The sequence below is a fragment of the Eretmochelys imbricata genome, chromosome 1 (assembly GCF_965152235.1).
Source record: "Eretmochelys imbricata isolate rEreImb1 chromosome 1, rEreImb1.hap1, whole genome shotgun sequence".
Lineage (NCBI taxonomy): Eukaryota > Metazoa > Chordata > Testudines > Cheloniidae > Eretmochelys > Eretmochelys imbricata.
Genome location: NC_135572.1, coordinates 191188993 through 191203610, shown reverse-complemented (window position 1 = coordinate 191203610; position 14618 = coordinate 191188993). Strand labels below are relative to the sequence as shown.

Genomic DNA, 14618 nt, shown 5'->3' with positions numbered 1-14618 from the left:
AACAGAGAATGAGTTACTTTACATGACAATTTATATATCAATGCCGCTGTAGCTCACGAAAGCTCATGCTCAAATAAATTGGTTAGTCTCTAAGGTGCCACAAGTACTCCTTTTCTTTTTATAGATTACAGCACTGATCTTCAGAGCTGTCTTGGAATCAAATTGCTGTTTGCAGTGCTGTAAACTGCATGTGGTCCCAGGATATTAGAGAGAACAAGGTGGGTGAGGTAATATCTTTTATTAGATTGACTTCTGTTGGCGTGAGAAACAAAGTTTTGAGCTTACAAAGAACTCTTCTTCAGGTCTGAGAAAAGTACTCAGGCCTGGTCTACGCTCCAGAGAGGTCAATGTAAGCTGCCTTGTTGTAATAAACCATCAATCCAGAGTCTTCATTAAAACCATGATTTATAGTGTCTAGCAAAGTTAGGAATTTACGTTCCCAGGCTTGTCGTTTGGAAAGTGTTTTGCAGCTTTCCTTTGAGGATGAGGACTGAAAGTCAGATATGGAGTGATTGTTTTGTGATAAGTGTTTGCCCTTGGGTAATATGGTATTTTTGACTTTTAGCATTGGGGGCATCATTGGGGATGAGGTACACCACATTGTGATAGGCATGGATAGGACCAGGGCCTTCCCTAGTGGGGTTTGGGGTCTAGGGAGGAAGTGACAGATTCGTCTCTTCCAGGACCAATTGCACCAGCCTGTGGGGCCTCCCAAAGTGCGGGGCCCGGAGCGGTCGCCTCGATTTGCCCTACCCAAGGGACAGCTCGGGGTAGGACCCATGGATCTTGAAAGATATGTTGTGGGCGGGAGGGGAGTGATCATTGTAGCAGTGGAGATATGTCTGCAGGTTTTGCATCTATTGTTGTGGCAGGGTCTGGTGCTGCTTTAAGTTGAGGAGTTCTTGTCTGTTGGGGACTTGCTTCTGATATGAAGTTAGGGGGTTGTTCGAAGGCCAGAAGCAGAAGTTCAGGAAAGATTTCTTTCAAGATGTGGTCCCCATTGAGTATGGATTGTAATTGTTTAATGATGCCCTGTATGGCCTCCAATGTAGAGCGGTAGGTGACAACTAGGGGTGAGTGATTAGAGGGGCTTTTTCCTGCAATGAAGCAGGTTCTCTCAGGGATGTTTGGGTGGCACGTTCCATTGTGTGATCTAATTCTCCAAATGCCCCAACAACTATGTGGATGAAACTAGACAATCACTACGCTCTCAAATGACCTTGCACAGAAAAAAAAATGATAAAAAGATAAAAACACTGTATTATCCAACGGCAAACACTTTTTTCACAAAACAATCACTCCATTTCTGACCTCTCAGTCCTCATCCTCCTGCACAACACCTTGAAAAGAGGAGCCTGGGAGCTTAAATTCATCACTTTACTAGACTCTAAAAATCATGGTCTTAATTAAGACACTAGATTTATGGCTTATTACAAAAATCTGTAATCCACTAACTCCCCTCCACACTTTATTATCCCATCACTGGAAGTGTGTTAAGGGACCACTTCACCTTGAATAGTCTTTTAGAATATATGTTAACGACTTATGCTAAACAATCTGTACCACTTTGTATTTAGCAGTGACGCTGAGTACCTACCTTTTCCAGACCTGTAGAAGAGCTGTGTATCGCTCAAAAGCTTCTCCCTCTCACCAACAGAAGTTGGTCCAATAAAAGACATTACCTCACTGGTATTTTGTCACCCTCACGCACTTTGTGTCTCTTTGAACTCAAAGGCATGTACAGTAGCGCAGCTTTCAGTCAGCACTGCTGAGCCAGTAAGCTTTTCCCATTTGGTACCACTGGCAAGCAAAGAACAGACACCTTCAAAATTTAAGTTCAAACATACTGAAGCCAAACTTTTCTCTTCTGCTTGGCCATGTCTGCTGCGCTATAACTAGGGGGCCATAGCTATTAGTATTGTTTGTTGGCCGAGAGTTTGACTCATCAGCCCAAACAACATTTCTAGAATTATTTCACATTGGGTAAGAGAATATTTATTGAGAAGCAGTTAAACATTTTTACCTTTTTGCCTCCCTGTCACACTGCAAACAAAAATGGATTCATTAAAAAATGAAATATTCCAAGCATTTTTTTTGTTAGTGGACTGGTGACTTGTTTTCAAATGTAAATTATTTTCTAGTACACATGCAACGTGTTGGATAGACATTCGTTTACACATATGAAGAACAGATACTGTATGGGAAATGGCAATGGAGGCTTCCCTCTTCTAGGGTGGAAAACAAGTTCAGTCTTCCATTCACTTGTTGCCTCTCTGCTGACACTGCCAGTTACTTTGAGGATTACTGGGTCTGCGTGAGAGGTGGCTGCAGGGACCTACAGCTGCTGAAAAGGGTGAGTAAGGTGACTCAGGCCCCCTGTGCAGGGTGGGTAGAGCAGGGCAGGGTAGAAATGAAGACACTGTGCATTTCTTTTACCTTTCCTCAACACTTCCCACCCCTATCCCTTGCCCATACACACAAGACCAAGGCACAATGTGGCACTAAGAAAGGGAACATTTGTACAATAGGCTCCCAAGATAACTATTGGTGGCCCTATTGCTTGGGAGTCTTAAAATGAGATTAGGAAATGTACTCTCAGGCACAATCTTGCATATGACCCTGGAAAATGGATTAGATTACCTGAGACATCTTTAATTGCTGTGATTCTATAATTGAAACCTGAAAATGGGCAGACCACAAAGCTTCATGCGTACTCATTTTCAAACAAAAATGTCAATGGCATTTTCATTTTCTACCTACATACCTCCCTGTATTTTGTCTCCCCAGTAACCACCACATAAGGAGAAGTGAACAAGAAAGCAGCCTTAATCAGGAGGTATCTTTAAGTTACCGGTTTAATGAGGGTGTCGTCGACTTTGCGAGGTAATCCTGCAATGTACACCTTAGTTTCCAGGAAGCCATTTGTTGGTTTGAACAGATTTCTAGGGCTGTTAATGTTCATCACTGCTTCTTTTGCTATTTTTACACTTATACTGTGTTCTAATTCTTCCACTGAGACCTAGGATTAAAAATAATATACAAAATATATAGCACTACATATGTTGAATGTACTGATTACACAGGGAGGAGTAGTGAGTCTTGTGTTAAGGTTGCCTAACATGTCCCGGTATTTAAAAAACAAAAACCCACCACCCAGAACCTGCCTGCCTCTCTCTCTCTCTCTTTTTTTTTTTTTAAATATTCTAATGGTTTGCAGCAGGATTATGAAACTGGGTAGAGGAATAATATTTGAAAGGCAAAGGTGTCTCTTGCTTTCCATAGGAAAGCCTATACTTGGTTGAATGACTGATATTTTTTGGAAAAAACACAATTTTTCACTTTGTGTTACACTTAGTAGTATAGGTGCCAACTTCCCCTTTGCCTGGTGGGTGCTCGACCCCACCCCGCCCCGGCCTCACCCCTTCTCCACCTCTTCCTGCCCCTGCACTGCTCTTGTCCCGCCCCCATTCCACCCTTTCTCCCAAGTCCCTGCCCCTGCCCTGCCTCCTCCCCGAGCACGCGGCATCCCCGTTCCTTGCCCTCCCTCCCGGAAAGTCCAAAGTGCCACCAAACAGCTGTTTGGCGGTGGCCAGGCAGGAAGTGCTGGGAGGTAGGCAGCGGAGCGGGGACGTGGCGTGCTCAGGGGAGGATGAAGCAAGGAGGGGGTAGGGGGAGCTTTGCTGCTGGTGGGTGCTAAGCACCTGCTAATTTTTCCGCATGGGTGCTCCAGCCCCAGAGCACCCACGGAGTTGGTGCCTATGCTTAGTAGACCTCATGAGCAATTTTAGAAGCAAAATGCCTAAACACTCCATCCACACTGAGCATGCTCCTCTGGATCTCATTCAGCCTGCCACAAAGAACTGAATCTCCTGAGGGAACACAGACACCCCCCCCCCCACAAAAAAAAAATCATCTACTGTTGATGTTACCCACCAAAATACCTTTTGGTCTAAGGGAAGGTACACTGGACTGGACACCAAGAAACAATATGGCAGAACTAAATCTCATCCATTTAGGGTACATCTACACAGCAGCTGACAGGGTGCTTCCCAGCGCCGGTAGACATATGTCCAGCTCTGTTCAAGCTAGCATACTAAAAATAGTAGTGTGGCTATAGCAGCACAAGTTGCTAGCTCCCCAAGTACAATCCTGCCCAACTTGGTGCTTTAAAAGGGCCAATTTCACATAGGTGAAAACAATCATGAGCCAAATAAGCTGAGAGGAAAAATGTGAATGGATAATTAGGGCTTCTTTAACAAGACTTTACTAGATGCCCAAAAAGCCATAATCAAGGGAGAAGGCCAAATTGGTTAAAAAAGCAATCTGGCTTAGAAGAACCTGAAGGCAACTATAAAAACCTTTAAAAATAATATGTAATAAATGGAAGAAAGGGGAAGTTGATAGTACAGAATGTAAATCAAAAGTTAGGAATTGTAGAAAATTGATAGGGGAAGCGAAGTGACATGAGGAGAAATCTATGGCTAGCAGAGTTAAGGACAATAATATTTTCTTTAGTTAGGAGGCAGGAAGCCTTGATTTGATTGATCAAGCTGCATTGGCCAACATAAAATAACAAGTATGTTTGGAATAACAACCCCATGGACCACTTTAATCAGAATAAACATGTTTACACAGATGATCATGCACTAGGTATTACTTCATAGGGCCCAAGCACCATGCAGACAGTGGCTGTTTGTATCACAAGGAAATTCGGAAGTTTGCTAATGCTACCACTGTATCTTTCTTAACCACCTTTACATCTGGGATCTTTATGGAATCATTTTGAAACCTTTTTTTAAATTATTATTATAAAGTCGCGATTACAATTTTCCCCAACTTCACCTGAGTGCGCCAATAATTCACAGGGTATTAGAAAATAACTTACTATATGCCACAGACCATCATTAATGGCTTTGCCACCACTGGTGACTTTTGTTCCAAGTTCATTCTTGAATTGAATCTCAATCTTCCCATCACGAAGTGCAAGCAAGAACCATGCTGTGCTGTCAGAGGATTCAGCATATAATATAACACCCTCTGTATCATATGTCCGGAAATCAAATTCTGCTGAAAATCTGTGTCATGGGAGAGGAATCACAATCATGGGAAGAGGATACATGAGACAATGAAGAGTTCAGTGCAATACATTAATAATTTAGCTATAGAGGCAAATATTAATCTCCAAATGACAACTCTGTATCCAAGCAGGTCCAATGGCTGCCTGTGATTAATCATAGGCAGAATCCAGTTCCCCTTACGTTACAGGTGTGTTGTAAGAAAAAGTAAATTGTTTGGGAGGTGTTCCAGTACTATGATGAGGAGTGCCATTAAAAAAAAATCTATCAGAAGTATCTTCTTAAATGTGCTTCATCATCACTGACTTTGAAAGTTCCATTCTTTACCCTTATTTTGTTTAGGGAATAAGATCTGTATGTTGGTGGCATTTGGATGATCATGCATAAATTGTAGTTCCTTTTGTTCTGTGTTTGTATAGCATCTAGTACAATGGAGTCATGGTTCATAACTAGGGCTCCTAGACACTACAGTAATACAAATAATAAATGGTGGTGGTATTATTATTTATTATTATGGTAGAACCTATAGACCCTGTTGTGCTCTGGGGGCTGTACAAACATAAGGGAAGCTCTCTGCGCCAAAGCTTTCAGGCTAAATATACAAGACCGAAGAAGGCCTTGAGGGGAAAATGGAGGTACAGAGGTGAAGTGACTTGTGAAAGGCACACAGCAGGTGGATGGCAGAACTAAGAACAGAATGCAGGTGCCCTGATTCCAAGTTCAGATCTCCAGTCACTAAACCACATTGACTTTCAAACATGGTTCTGTCAAAACTCCTTATTTTGAATTTATAAGTAACTATTTAAGATGTTAGCTGCTAAGGACACTTTCAAACTTTTCAAAAATCTTCCAAGAGAGCATTAATTCCAGGTCACCTTTGATTCATGACACAAGGGCATGTCTTAATATTGATGCTCTAAATCTGAGACACTAAAAATCACAAATGCAACAACTTCTGCTGTTGGCGCCTCTGAAATTGTTCAGACAGTGATTCAAAGGTAACTCTGCATTTTCAAGTGCCACAAGGAGCAAACTTAAATGCCACATAGAGCTTACTAACATTAGCAATAGCTATAGGATGCTGACATCTGAAGGGGAAATCCTACAAATTGATATTGGCGTAAAACAAGACACTGTGCTCCATCAGTGGCCTGGAATATTTTAGGAGAAAGCACAGGAGACCATTAGCTTCCTCCGTACTTGATGAACAGCATGGTACAGCTGGTAACGCCTGCATAAGAGCAGCAGAACCATCATCTGAGGCTCACCATTTTGATTTACAACTACACACTGCGAGATGCATATTCATTTCTATAACATCTGATTTTAAGGACTGACACACTTTAGGGGGGGAACCTATATGAAACTTGCCTACTGTGAAATACCACAGACACCGTTTGGATCAAAATGTGCCTGCAAACGTCCCACCAGTGGGGATTCTTCAGAGCAAGTTTTGAGTCAGTTGGCAAGACTGGCCCCGGGGGAACTGCAATACCTCTACATCTCTGCCATCATCGTCACGTCTTTTCTCTTCCCTTCAGAGGGGGCAGCAAGATTCTGTCACTGTGAGACACCATCTTTCTGCCTCTCCTAAGAAATCTCATTCACTCTAAAAACTGCTGAGGCCTCCATCCAGTTCGTATTCTCTCCTCTCCCCCTTGATCCATTTTCCACCTTTTCCCACTCAGTCTCGGGACTGTTTTGATTCTCTTCCTCCCAGGGTTTGTTTCCCTTTTGGTCCGTATATCTCTGTCTTCAACCACAGCAACACAGCTGTCGTTGCAGGAGGAATCTGGCTCTTCACCCACTGATGAGCTCAGGCTCAGATGCTGGTGCACTGTATCTGCCACAGACCACACCAATGGGCTGCCTGCTCCACTATGTAGCTGCATCGGGCAGCTGACACTGTCCCCGTCTGATGGAAAGGGTTGCTTAAGATCCAGCTGAGCCGATGAGTTACAGGAAGGAACTATACTAAAGATGTGGCTCATGGATATAATACAATCACTAAGTGGTGCTGTAAAGTGGTTCTAAGCACCTCGCTCCCGTCTGTCCACTTTCAAATAACTCCAGCCTCCACTGAGTGCTATTTACATGTAGGAAGCTCAGTTCCTTTGTCCTCCCCGCAATGACACAAGGTGTCTTACCCAGTGAGATGATGCTGTGAACTCTTCATGCAATCCATAGTCCTTCTGCCACCCTCTGGGAATTAATGGAAACAAATCCCCAGCACTTTCATGCATAGTGTTATCAACGGCAAGTGCTCACCTGGTTATTTCTGGCAATCTAAACCTTAAATACAGCACAGGGATCGCCATAAATTGTTCTGCCAGGTAAAGCAATTCATAATTTTTTTCAAGATTCAGAGGGACACAAACTGGAACAGCCTGGAAATAATGAAGGGAAAAATCACCATGTCATAACTTTTGTGCAGTGATATTTCACAGATTAACCTCAGTTCTTAGTGGCTTTTAGCTCGTTACATTTTTCTTAAGCACTTGATACCTAGTATACTTGATTAATCTGAATACCTCAGTACAAATAAAACAATTTTATTTTTCTACATTATCCATACATCAAAAATATTGGTGGCTAAAAATGTTGTAACATAGTTTCGTAGATTACAACTTTCATTTGAGTTGGTAATTACATTGTAAGTGTTTAATATTCAAATCAAGGCATACAGCCAAATTACACCATTTCCTTTCAACCTGCATCCCTACCACCTTATGTTAGGATTCTCAGGTCTCTTGATTTAAGCAGTTTGGTTGGGTTGATTGTTGGATGGGTGAAATCTAAAACATCTAGGGTGATACACAAAGTGGTCTTGATTTGAATAAGCACCACACTTTCCTCTGAAGCAGAACTGAACTAATATACAGCATAGTGGCAGGGGAAGTACAATGTCTCTTGATATGGTATCTTCTCAGAACACATGAAAAGTTTGGTCCTGGACACTAGTCACAACTAGTCCTAGGTAAGATTGTGAGGTTAATCCCGGTGTCCTGGCCAAAATTAAATTTGGGTAATTATATTCTGCCTATTTAAACTTTTCAGCCTTCACTGGGAAAGGTATTCTTCATTTTCTGGTATACATTGTTGCACAGTGTTGCTGTGTATGAAGTTTGTATACTTTCTGTATTGCAGTGGTAGACAGAATGATGACTGTATATAGGGATAATATATCAGTTTAAATTAGTGACCAGATGTCCCAATATTATAGGGACAGTCCCACTGTTCAGGGCTTTGTCTGAAATATTACCTCCCACCCCGTCCCAATTTTTCACACTTGCTATCTGGTCACTCTCATTCAAATAGGTCAGACATTGTATGGCCATATTGCCATTTCAGCTACGACTCAATGTGCACTGCTGTTTTTATGTCTCTTGTCATGCCACAATGATGTCAGATGTAAAAAGACAGCTGGAACTTATTTTTGATTGAATCCCCTATATTTAATCTCCCAGCAGATATGTCCTACGCAGATGCAGCAGAACCAAAGCAATTGGGTGTGAAACACTACTGTGTGTGTGATACACATTGCACTTGGATAGTCTAACTCAGTGGCTCTCAACCTTTCAGGATGACTGTACCCCTTCAGGAGTTTGTGTCTTGCGTACCGCAAGTTTTACCTCATTTAAGAGCTACTTGCTTACAAAATCAGACATCAAAATAAAGTGTCAACACTATTACTGAAAAATGGCTTACTTTCTCATTTTTACCATATAATTATAACATAAATCAATTGGCATACAAATATTGTACTTACTTTCCAGTGTATAGTACATAGAGCAGTATAAACAAGTCATTGTCTGTATGAAATTTTAGTTTGTACTGATTTTGGTAGTGCTTTTTATGTAGTCAGTTGTAAAACTAGGCAAATATTTAGATGAGTTGATGTACCTCCTGGAAGACCTATACGTACCACCAGGGGTACGCGTAAACCTGATTGAGAACTATTGGTCTAACTCACAGCTAATACTACATTTCCCAAAATTCTTTGGGCTTGGTTCTCATTTAACACAATTTTCATGGTGTAGCAATTCTGTTGACTGTAGTGCAACAACTCATGAATTACAATATTATATGTAAGAATTGGACTTGAATTTTTTTTATATACGGGGTGGAGCACTTGGTCTGCAAAGAGGATACATCCTTTTGGGTTTTTCCATGATACTGCTGATAATACAGATTTTTATTCCAACTAAAAGATCTGCAACTGGTTTCTACATACTGGGTCAGCCTCTTTAGCCTTAGTCCCAAGGGTTACTAAACCTGTCTCTCATACAACAGCATTAGGAGTAATGTTTAAGGGGGACAGAGCAGACTGTCCTCCCACTTTATTATCAGTAGGGAATGGAATTACTCCCTGTGTTGTCTAAGTATTAAAGCTTAGCAACTAAAAATACCAACTTCTAGTAAATATGTTCGAGCACAATCGGGGGCTTTGATCTTTGAAATATTTAAGCGCCCCTACATCATACTGTGGCAAAGATTTGTTTTTGGTGGAAGCTGTTTGAACACACTTACAGGTCCCAACCTGCCCGTTCCTGCCAAAGTAGTATAAAGAAAAGCCTTCATAAGAAAATGCTTTCATTGAAATCCTCTGTAGTCCCACTGTTTCTTCCACTAAAGTGTAAATTTGTAGTTCCTTTTGGATGGGAAATGTGTTTTTTTAGCACTTGGTGAAACTATTCACTCGCTGCTTGGCCCTCTTTTTAAAAAAAAAGAAAAAAAAAAAGTCATGATAACTGAAACTGTGCAAAACAATCAGCTCAAACTGAGCTTTTCCAGGAGTCATTCTGAGAGACTAGGTGGGAAAAGGTTCTCATGGCAAGAAAAATCTGGGAAATATGTGAACATGCTTTCAAAATGAGCTGAGGCTCCCATGTCAACATCTAAGCCAGGGAGGGTATGGGGTTTATTTTGGGGGTCGGGTAGAAAAGGGCTAGTTAAAGCAGATTTCTCTTGATGCTTTCTCTTGGAACTGAACCTGGACCGAATGATATCCAAATCCCTGTCAACTGAACTGCTGGATTTGATTTGTGAAGCATGCCCTGACTCAAAGCCTGCAGCATTTTCCCAGCAATTTTAAAACTGGCTTTGGTACTTTTTCTAATCTACCTCATCCTGTCATAGAGAAACCCCCAACTCTGTAATTTCCCTAGCAAGCTCATATCATGCAGTTTTACCTCACAGTTCTTCCTGTCCTTAGAAAGCTTGAACCCTTTCTTGCCATCACAATAGCAGGAATAGCTTCCTGGAGAATTTACACACTCTTGTGCACAAGTGTTTTCAGCACATTCATCCACATCTGCAGTGAAACAGAAGCACATTGCATGAGACTTAGACTGAACAATCATTTAATGTTCTAAAGACAAGTACATTAAGTTAATGCAACAATGGGCAAGACAGTTCTGTACTGGAATGTGAATCCTGTCGGTGGTGGGGGTGATGTATTAAAGGGCTCTCTCCAGCCTGAAATTTACATTTGCCTTCTGGATGAACAACCCCAGCAAGTCTTATATGGAAACCATGCAGCGAGCCAGGGCAAGGCTGAACTGATATGTGAGAAGCTACAAAGCTGAGCTGCATGGCTGAGGATTACAGAGGAATGCAGAAAAGGAGTTGACATAAATGAACTCCTGCCATCTGTCTATCAGTACTACCTGTTCTGGGCCACTCTCCTCTTGTTCCTCCTCGGGTCTCACAAGCTGCAAGAGTTACTACAGTCCTAATAGTATACATGGCAATTGTGTGGAGCAGAGACAGTCTGTTCACATAAGGCCAAAATCAGTTCCGTACAGTCCCATCTGAGGGAGAGGTACCTCCTCTGACTGATGTAGTAATCTTCCCAAGCTGCAAAGTCCAGACAGCTTAAGTGGAGTCTATGGAGATCAATATAGGCTGATTAAAAGCAAAAACCACTTGGCTATTAAGGAGCTAAACCTACTACCTTTTTCATGTTGTTGGCTGTGTGCAATAAATAATGTATAAAAGAGAGGTTGTGTGAAAGGCTAATTTAATTGTTACATTTCTAATATGAAAAACATACAAGCTCATGAGGTGAGAGGCTCTGTAGGCATGAGCTAAGGGCAATGTATAAAGAAATTTTGCAATGCCGGTTCTGAAGTACACTACCCTTTTGATGTAAATAAATGATAGGCTGCTAGTAAATATATTTTTAAAACATGATTTGGTTTTGTAGCATGCTAGGTTTTTTTAAAAAATTTAAAATCGCATTTTTAGTTGCTTAAAGGAAAATTTCAAGATCTCCTCTTCAAGCTCCACTTTATAAAGTGGTGACCGTAACGTATTGGGTAGAACCAGAAACTAGTTCCCAGGTTTCCTGGCTTCCATTCTAGTATTTGACAAAAAGAAAAGGAGTACTTGTGGCACCTTAGAGCCTAACCAATTTATTTGAGCATAAGCTTTCGTGAGCTACAGCTCACTTCATCGGATGCATACTGTGGAAACTGCAGAAGACATTATATACACAGAGACCATGAAAAATACCTCCTCCCACCCCACTCTCCTGCTGGTAATAGCTTATCTAAAGTGATCACTCTCCTTACAATGTGTATGATAATCAAGGTGGGCCATGTCCAGCACAAATCCAGGTTTTCTCACCCCCCCACCTCCAAAACACACACACACAAACTCACTCTCCTGCTGGTAATAGCTTATCCAAAGTGACCACTCTCCCTACAATGTGCATGATAATCAAGGTGGGCCATTTCCAGCACAAATCCAGGTTTTTTTGTACTGATCACTTTAGATAAGCTATTACCAGCAGGAGAGTGGGGTGGGAGGAGGTATTGTTTCATGGTCTCTGTGTATATAATGTCTTCTGCAGTTTCCACAGTATGCATCCGATGAAGTGAGCTGTAGCTCACGAAAGCTTATGCTCAAATAAATTGGTTAGTCTCTAAGGTGCCACAAGTACTCCTTTTCTTTTTGCGAATACAGACTGACACGGCTGTTACTCTGAAACCTAGTATTTGACACTGACTCACTGAGTGACCTAACACGCCATTTAACCTCTCTGTGCCAGAGGTTCCCCATAATTACATGGCAGATACTTCCTTAGTGTGTTGAAAGGACTAAACAACTAATGCTTGTGAAGGGTTTTGAGATGCTTGGAGGAAAGGCACTATACCTATTAAAATGCCCAATCTTACTGTCTTTGCTGTTTGTTTAGTTGAACAAGGGCCTGTTTAGGAAAAAACACTCTGTTCAGGAAGGATAAAGATGTGTGGAGCTGAAGATACGACCAATCTCTAAGTTAAACTGTAGTGGGCTTAGGTCATTCTTTAAAACAACTTCTATTGTGTTTTAAACCCAGGTTTGATTCACCTTCAGGATTCTGGCAATGCAAGCTGCGGCCCCAGAGCTGGTATGTCTGCTTGGAGGGGAAGGGGGTGCAACAAATGCTAGCCTCCAGCAAGACCTGCTTTGCCAGGGTGTCTGTAGTGGCTGGTGCAGCCACACAAGTGTTGAAAGGGGATAGGCAGAGTCAGTACCTATCATAGGCAGTTTCTACTATAGGGATGTTTATGAACCCTGACTGGATTTTACTGGATTTTCATGAAGTGAGCTGTAGCTCACGAAAGCTTGTGCTCAAATAAATTTTGTTAGTCTCTAAGGTGCCACAACAAGTCCTCCTTTTCTTTTTGCGAAGACAGACTAACATGGCTGCTACTCTGAAAACTTTCTCTGGAGGGACGCTTTCTTCCACACTCTCATTTCATAAAGAAATGTTCTTCTCTTCCCAGAAAATTTCTGAAGGGACAATGTTCTGACAAATTGTAGATTAGATTGCATGGAGGAGGTGTAATTGGGGCAAGGGGAGAGGAATGGACCATTTTTAAATGGCAGTCTCAGGTCCCAATATTTTGAGAGTGAATCCCTCCAGTATTATATTTGCACACTTTATGAAGAGCAGTCAGACTGACTCAATATCAATGAGCACCCAACATTTGAATGATAGTGACATAAAATGTGGTGATTGATATACCCATAGAAGAGGCTAGAAAGCTGTTTTATACATTGTAGTAATTGTAACAGCCCTGGTTGAGATACCCCTACTGGACCCTCACCAGGCTGCTGTGTTACACCCGCTTGCTAGGCCTGTGTGCCTTGAAGCTCCTCATGATCACAGGGTAGGCTCCAGCTACAATCTCTGGCTGCAGACTCTCTGGCACAGACTGTCTCATACCCCTGCATGGAGGATGGACCCCAAAACCCAGTTGCAGTAGGCCCTTCGCATGAGTGCTGACCCCCAAGACACTTCAGTAGGTTAAGCAAAACCCTTCCCTAGAGCTCAGTCTTGTGAGTAGTCAGCCACTGGTGTATAATTCACCTGTTACAGAAATATGTGATGATTGAAGCAAACAACACAGACTTTGCAGAGGGATTTCTAACCCACTCATTCTTTACTTTAGACAGCACAAGAGGTATACAGATCTAGGCAAAACAATGAACACCTGTACACCACTCCTCAGTTTTCTCATCACCTTTGAGCATTCTTTGGGATTTCAGCTGGTATCTTTCCAGGGTTCCGAGTCCCCTATATTGACTCTCACTCCACCAGCTTAGGGCTTTTTCTCCCAATTACTGGATCTTTCCCTGACCCCTGCAGTCAGTATCCTTCACCTCCAGTTAATCTGGCAATCAAAAAGCTTCCCTTTTGAGTCCCTCCTCAGACTTTGGGTATGTCTACACAGCAAAAAAACCAACAACCTGCAGCAGAGAGTCTCAGAGCCTGGGTCAACTGACTCAGGCTTGCAGGGCTAAAGAGAGCAGTGTAGATGTTTTGGCTCGGGCTGACCCTCTAGTCTACACTGCTATTTTTAGTCCTGCAGCCCAAGCCTGACCTGGGCTTTGAGACGGGTGTACCCTCTGTGTCTGTAAACCCCCACTCTGACACATCCTGTGTCTTTGTTTCCTTCCACTGCTCCAAACTCTGCAAAGCACATAAGATAACTGGATTCTCTAAACTTTAGCCAGCCCATTGTTCTCAGGTGCTCCCATTTGAATGGGAACTGTTTTAAGTTAACAACTCTCTATTGTCCTTGATCTGGGAGAGATGGTAGTAGATGATGGAGGCATTTAATGATCAACTAGAATTTGTAAGTTACATGTAGACAGATTCCCCAAATTGTCACAGCACCTATTTTTAAAAAAAAGAAAGGAAAAAAAAAAAAAAACCTTTACCTTCACAATTCTTTGAAGTTGAATTATATGTGTAGCCTTCTGCACATTCACATTTATATTTGCCAGGGATGTTCTTGCACTGTGCTGTTCCACAGATGTCTGGACGTATCACACATTCATTCCTGTCTAAATTCAGAAGTGTTAGTGAGAATAAAGTTTTTCTCATGACATTTCACCCTGCCTCAAGATTGTAAGGGCAAAAAAAAAAAGGGGGGGGGGCTCACAATTCCGGCAGATCTTGCTAGGTTTCGCATAGTCTCCTTTGTAAGGGAGACTTCCAGAGGATTCTGCAGGGAATTTTACCTTGCCCCCAGGTGAAGTCTCCTG

The 14618-nt window shown here is 42.0% G+C and overlaps 1 protein-coding gene across 1 annotated transcript in view; it reads right to left on the bottom strand.

Annotated features, from left to right (window-relative positions):
- PROS1 (protein S) overlaps positions 1-14618 on the bottom strand; it is a 45513-nt gene that overhangs the window by 13752 nt on the left and 17143 nt on the right. The window contains exons 7-11 of the mRNA XM_077807290.1: positions 14292-14417; positions 10268-10389; positions 7344-7462; positions 4886-5075; positions 2852-3019 (exon numbers count right to left, since the gene is read on the bottom strand). Of these exons, the coding sequence (XP_077663416.1) occupies positions 2852-3019; positions 4886-5075; positions 7344-7462; positions 10268-10389; positions 14292-14417 (725 nt within the window). The remainder of the gene's footprint in view (positions 1-2851; positions 3020-4885; positions 5076-7343; positions 7463-10267; positions 10390-14291; positions 14418-14618) is intronic.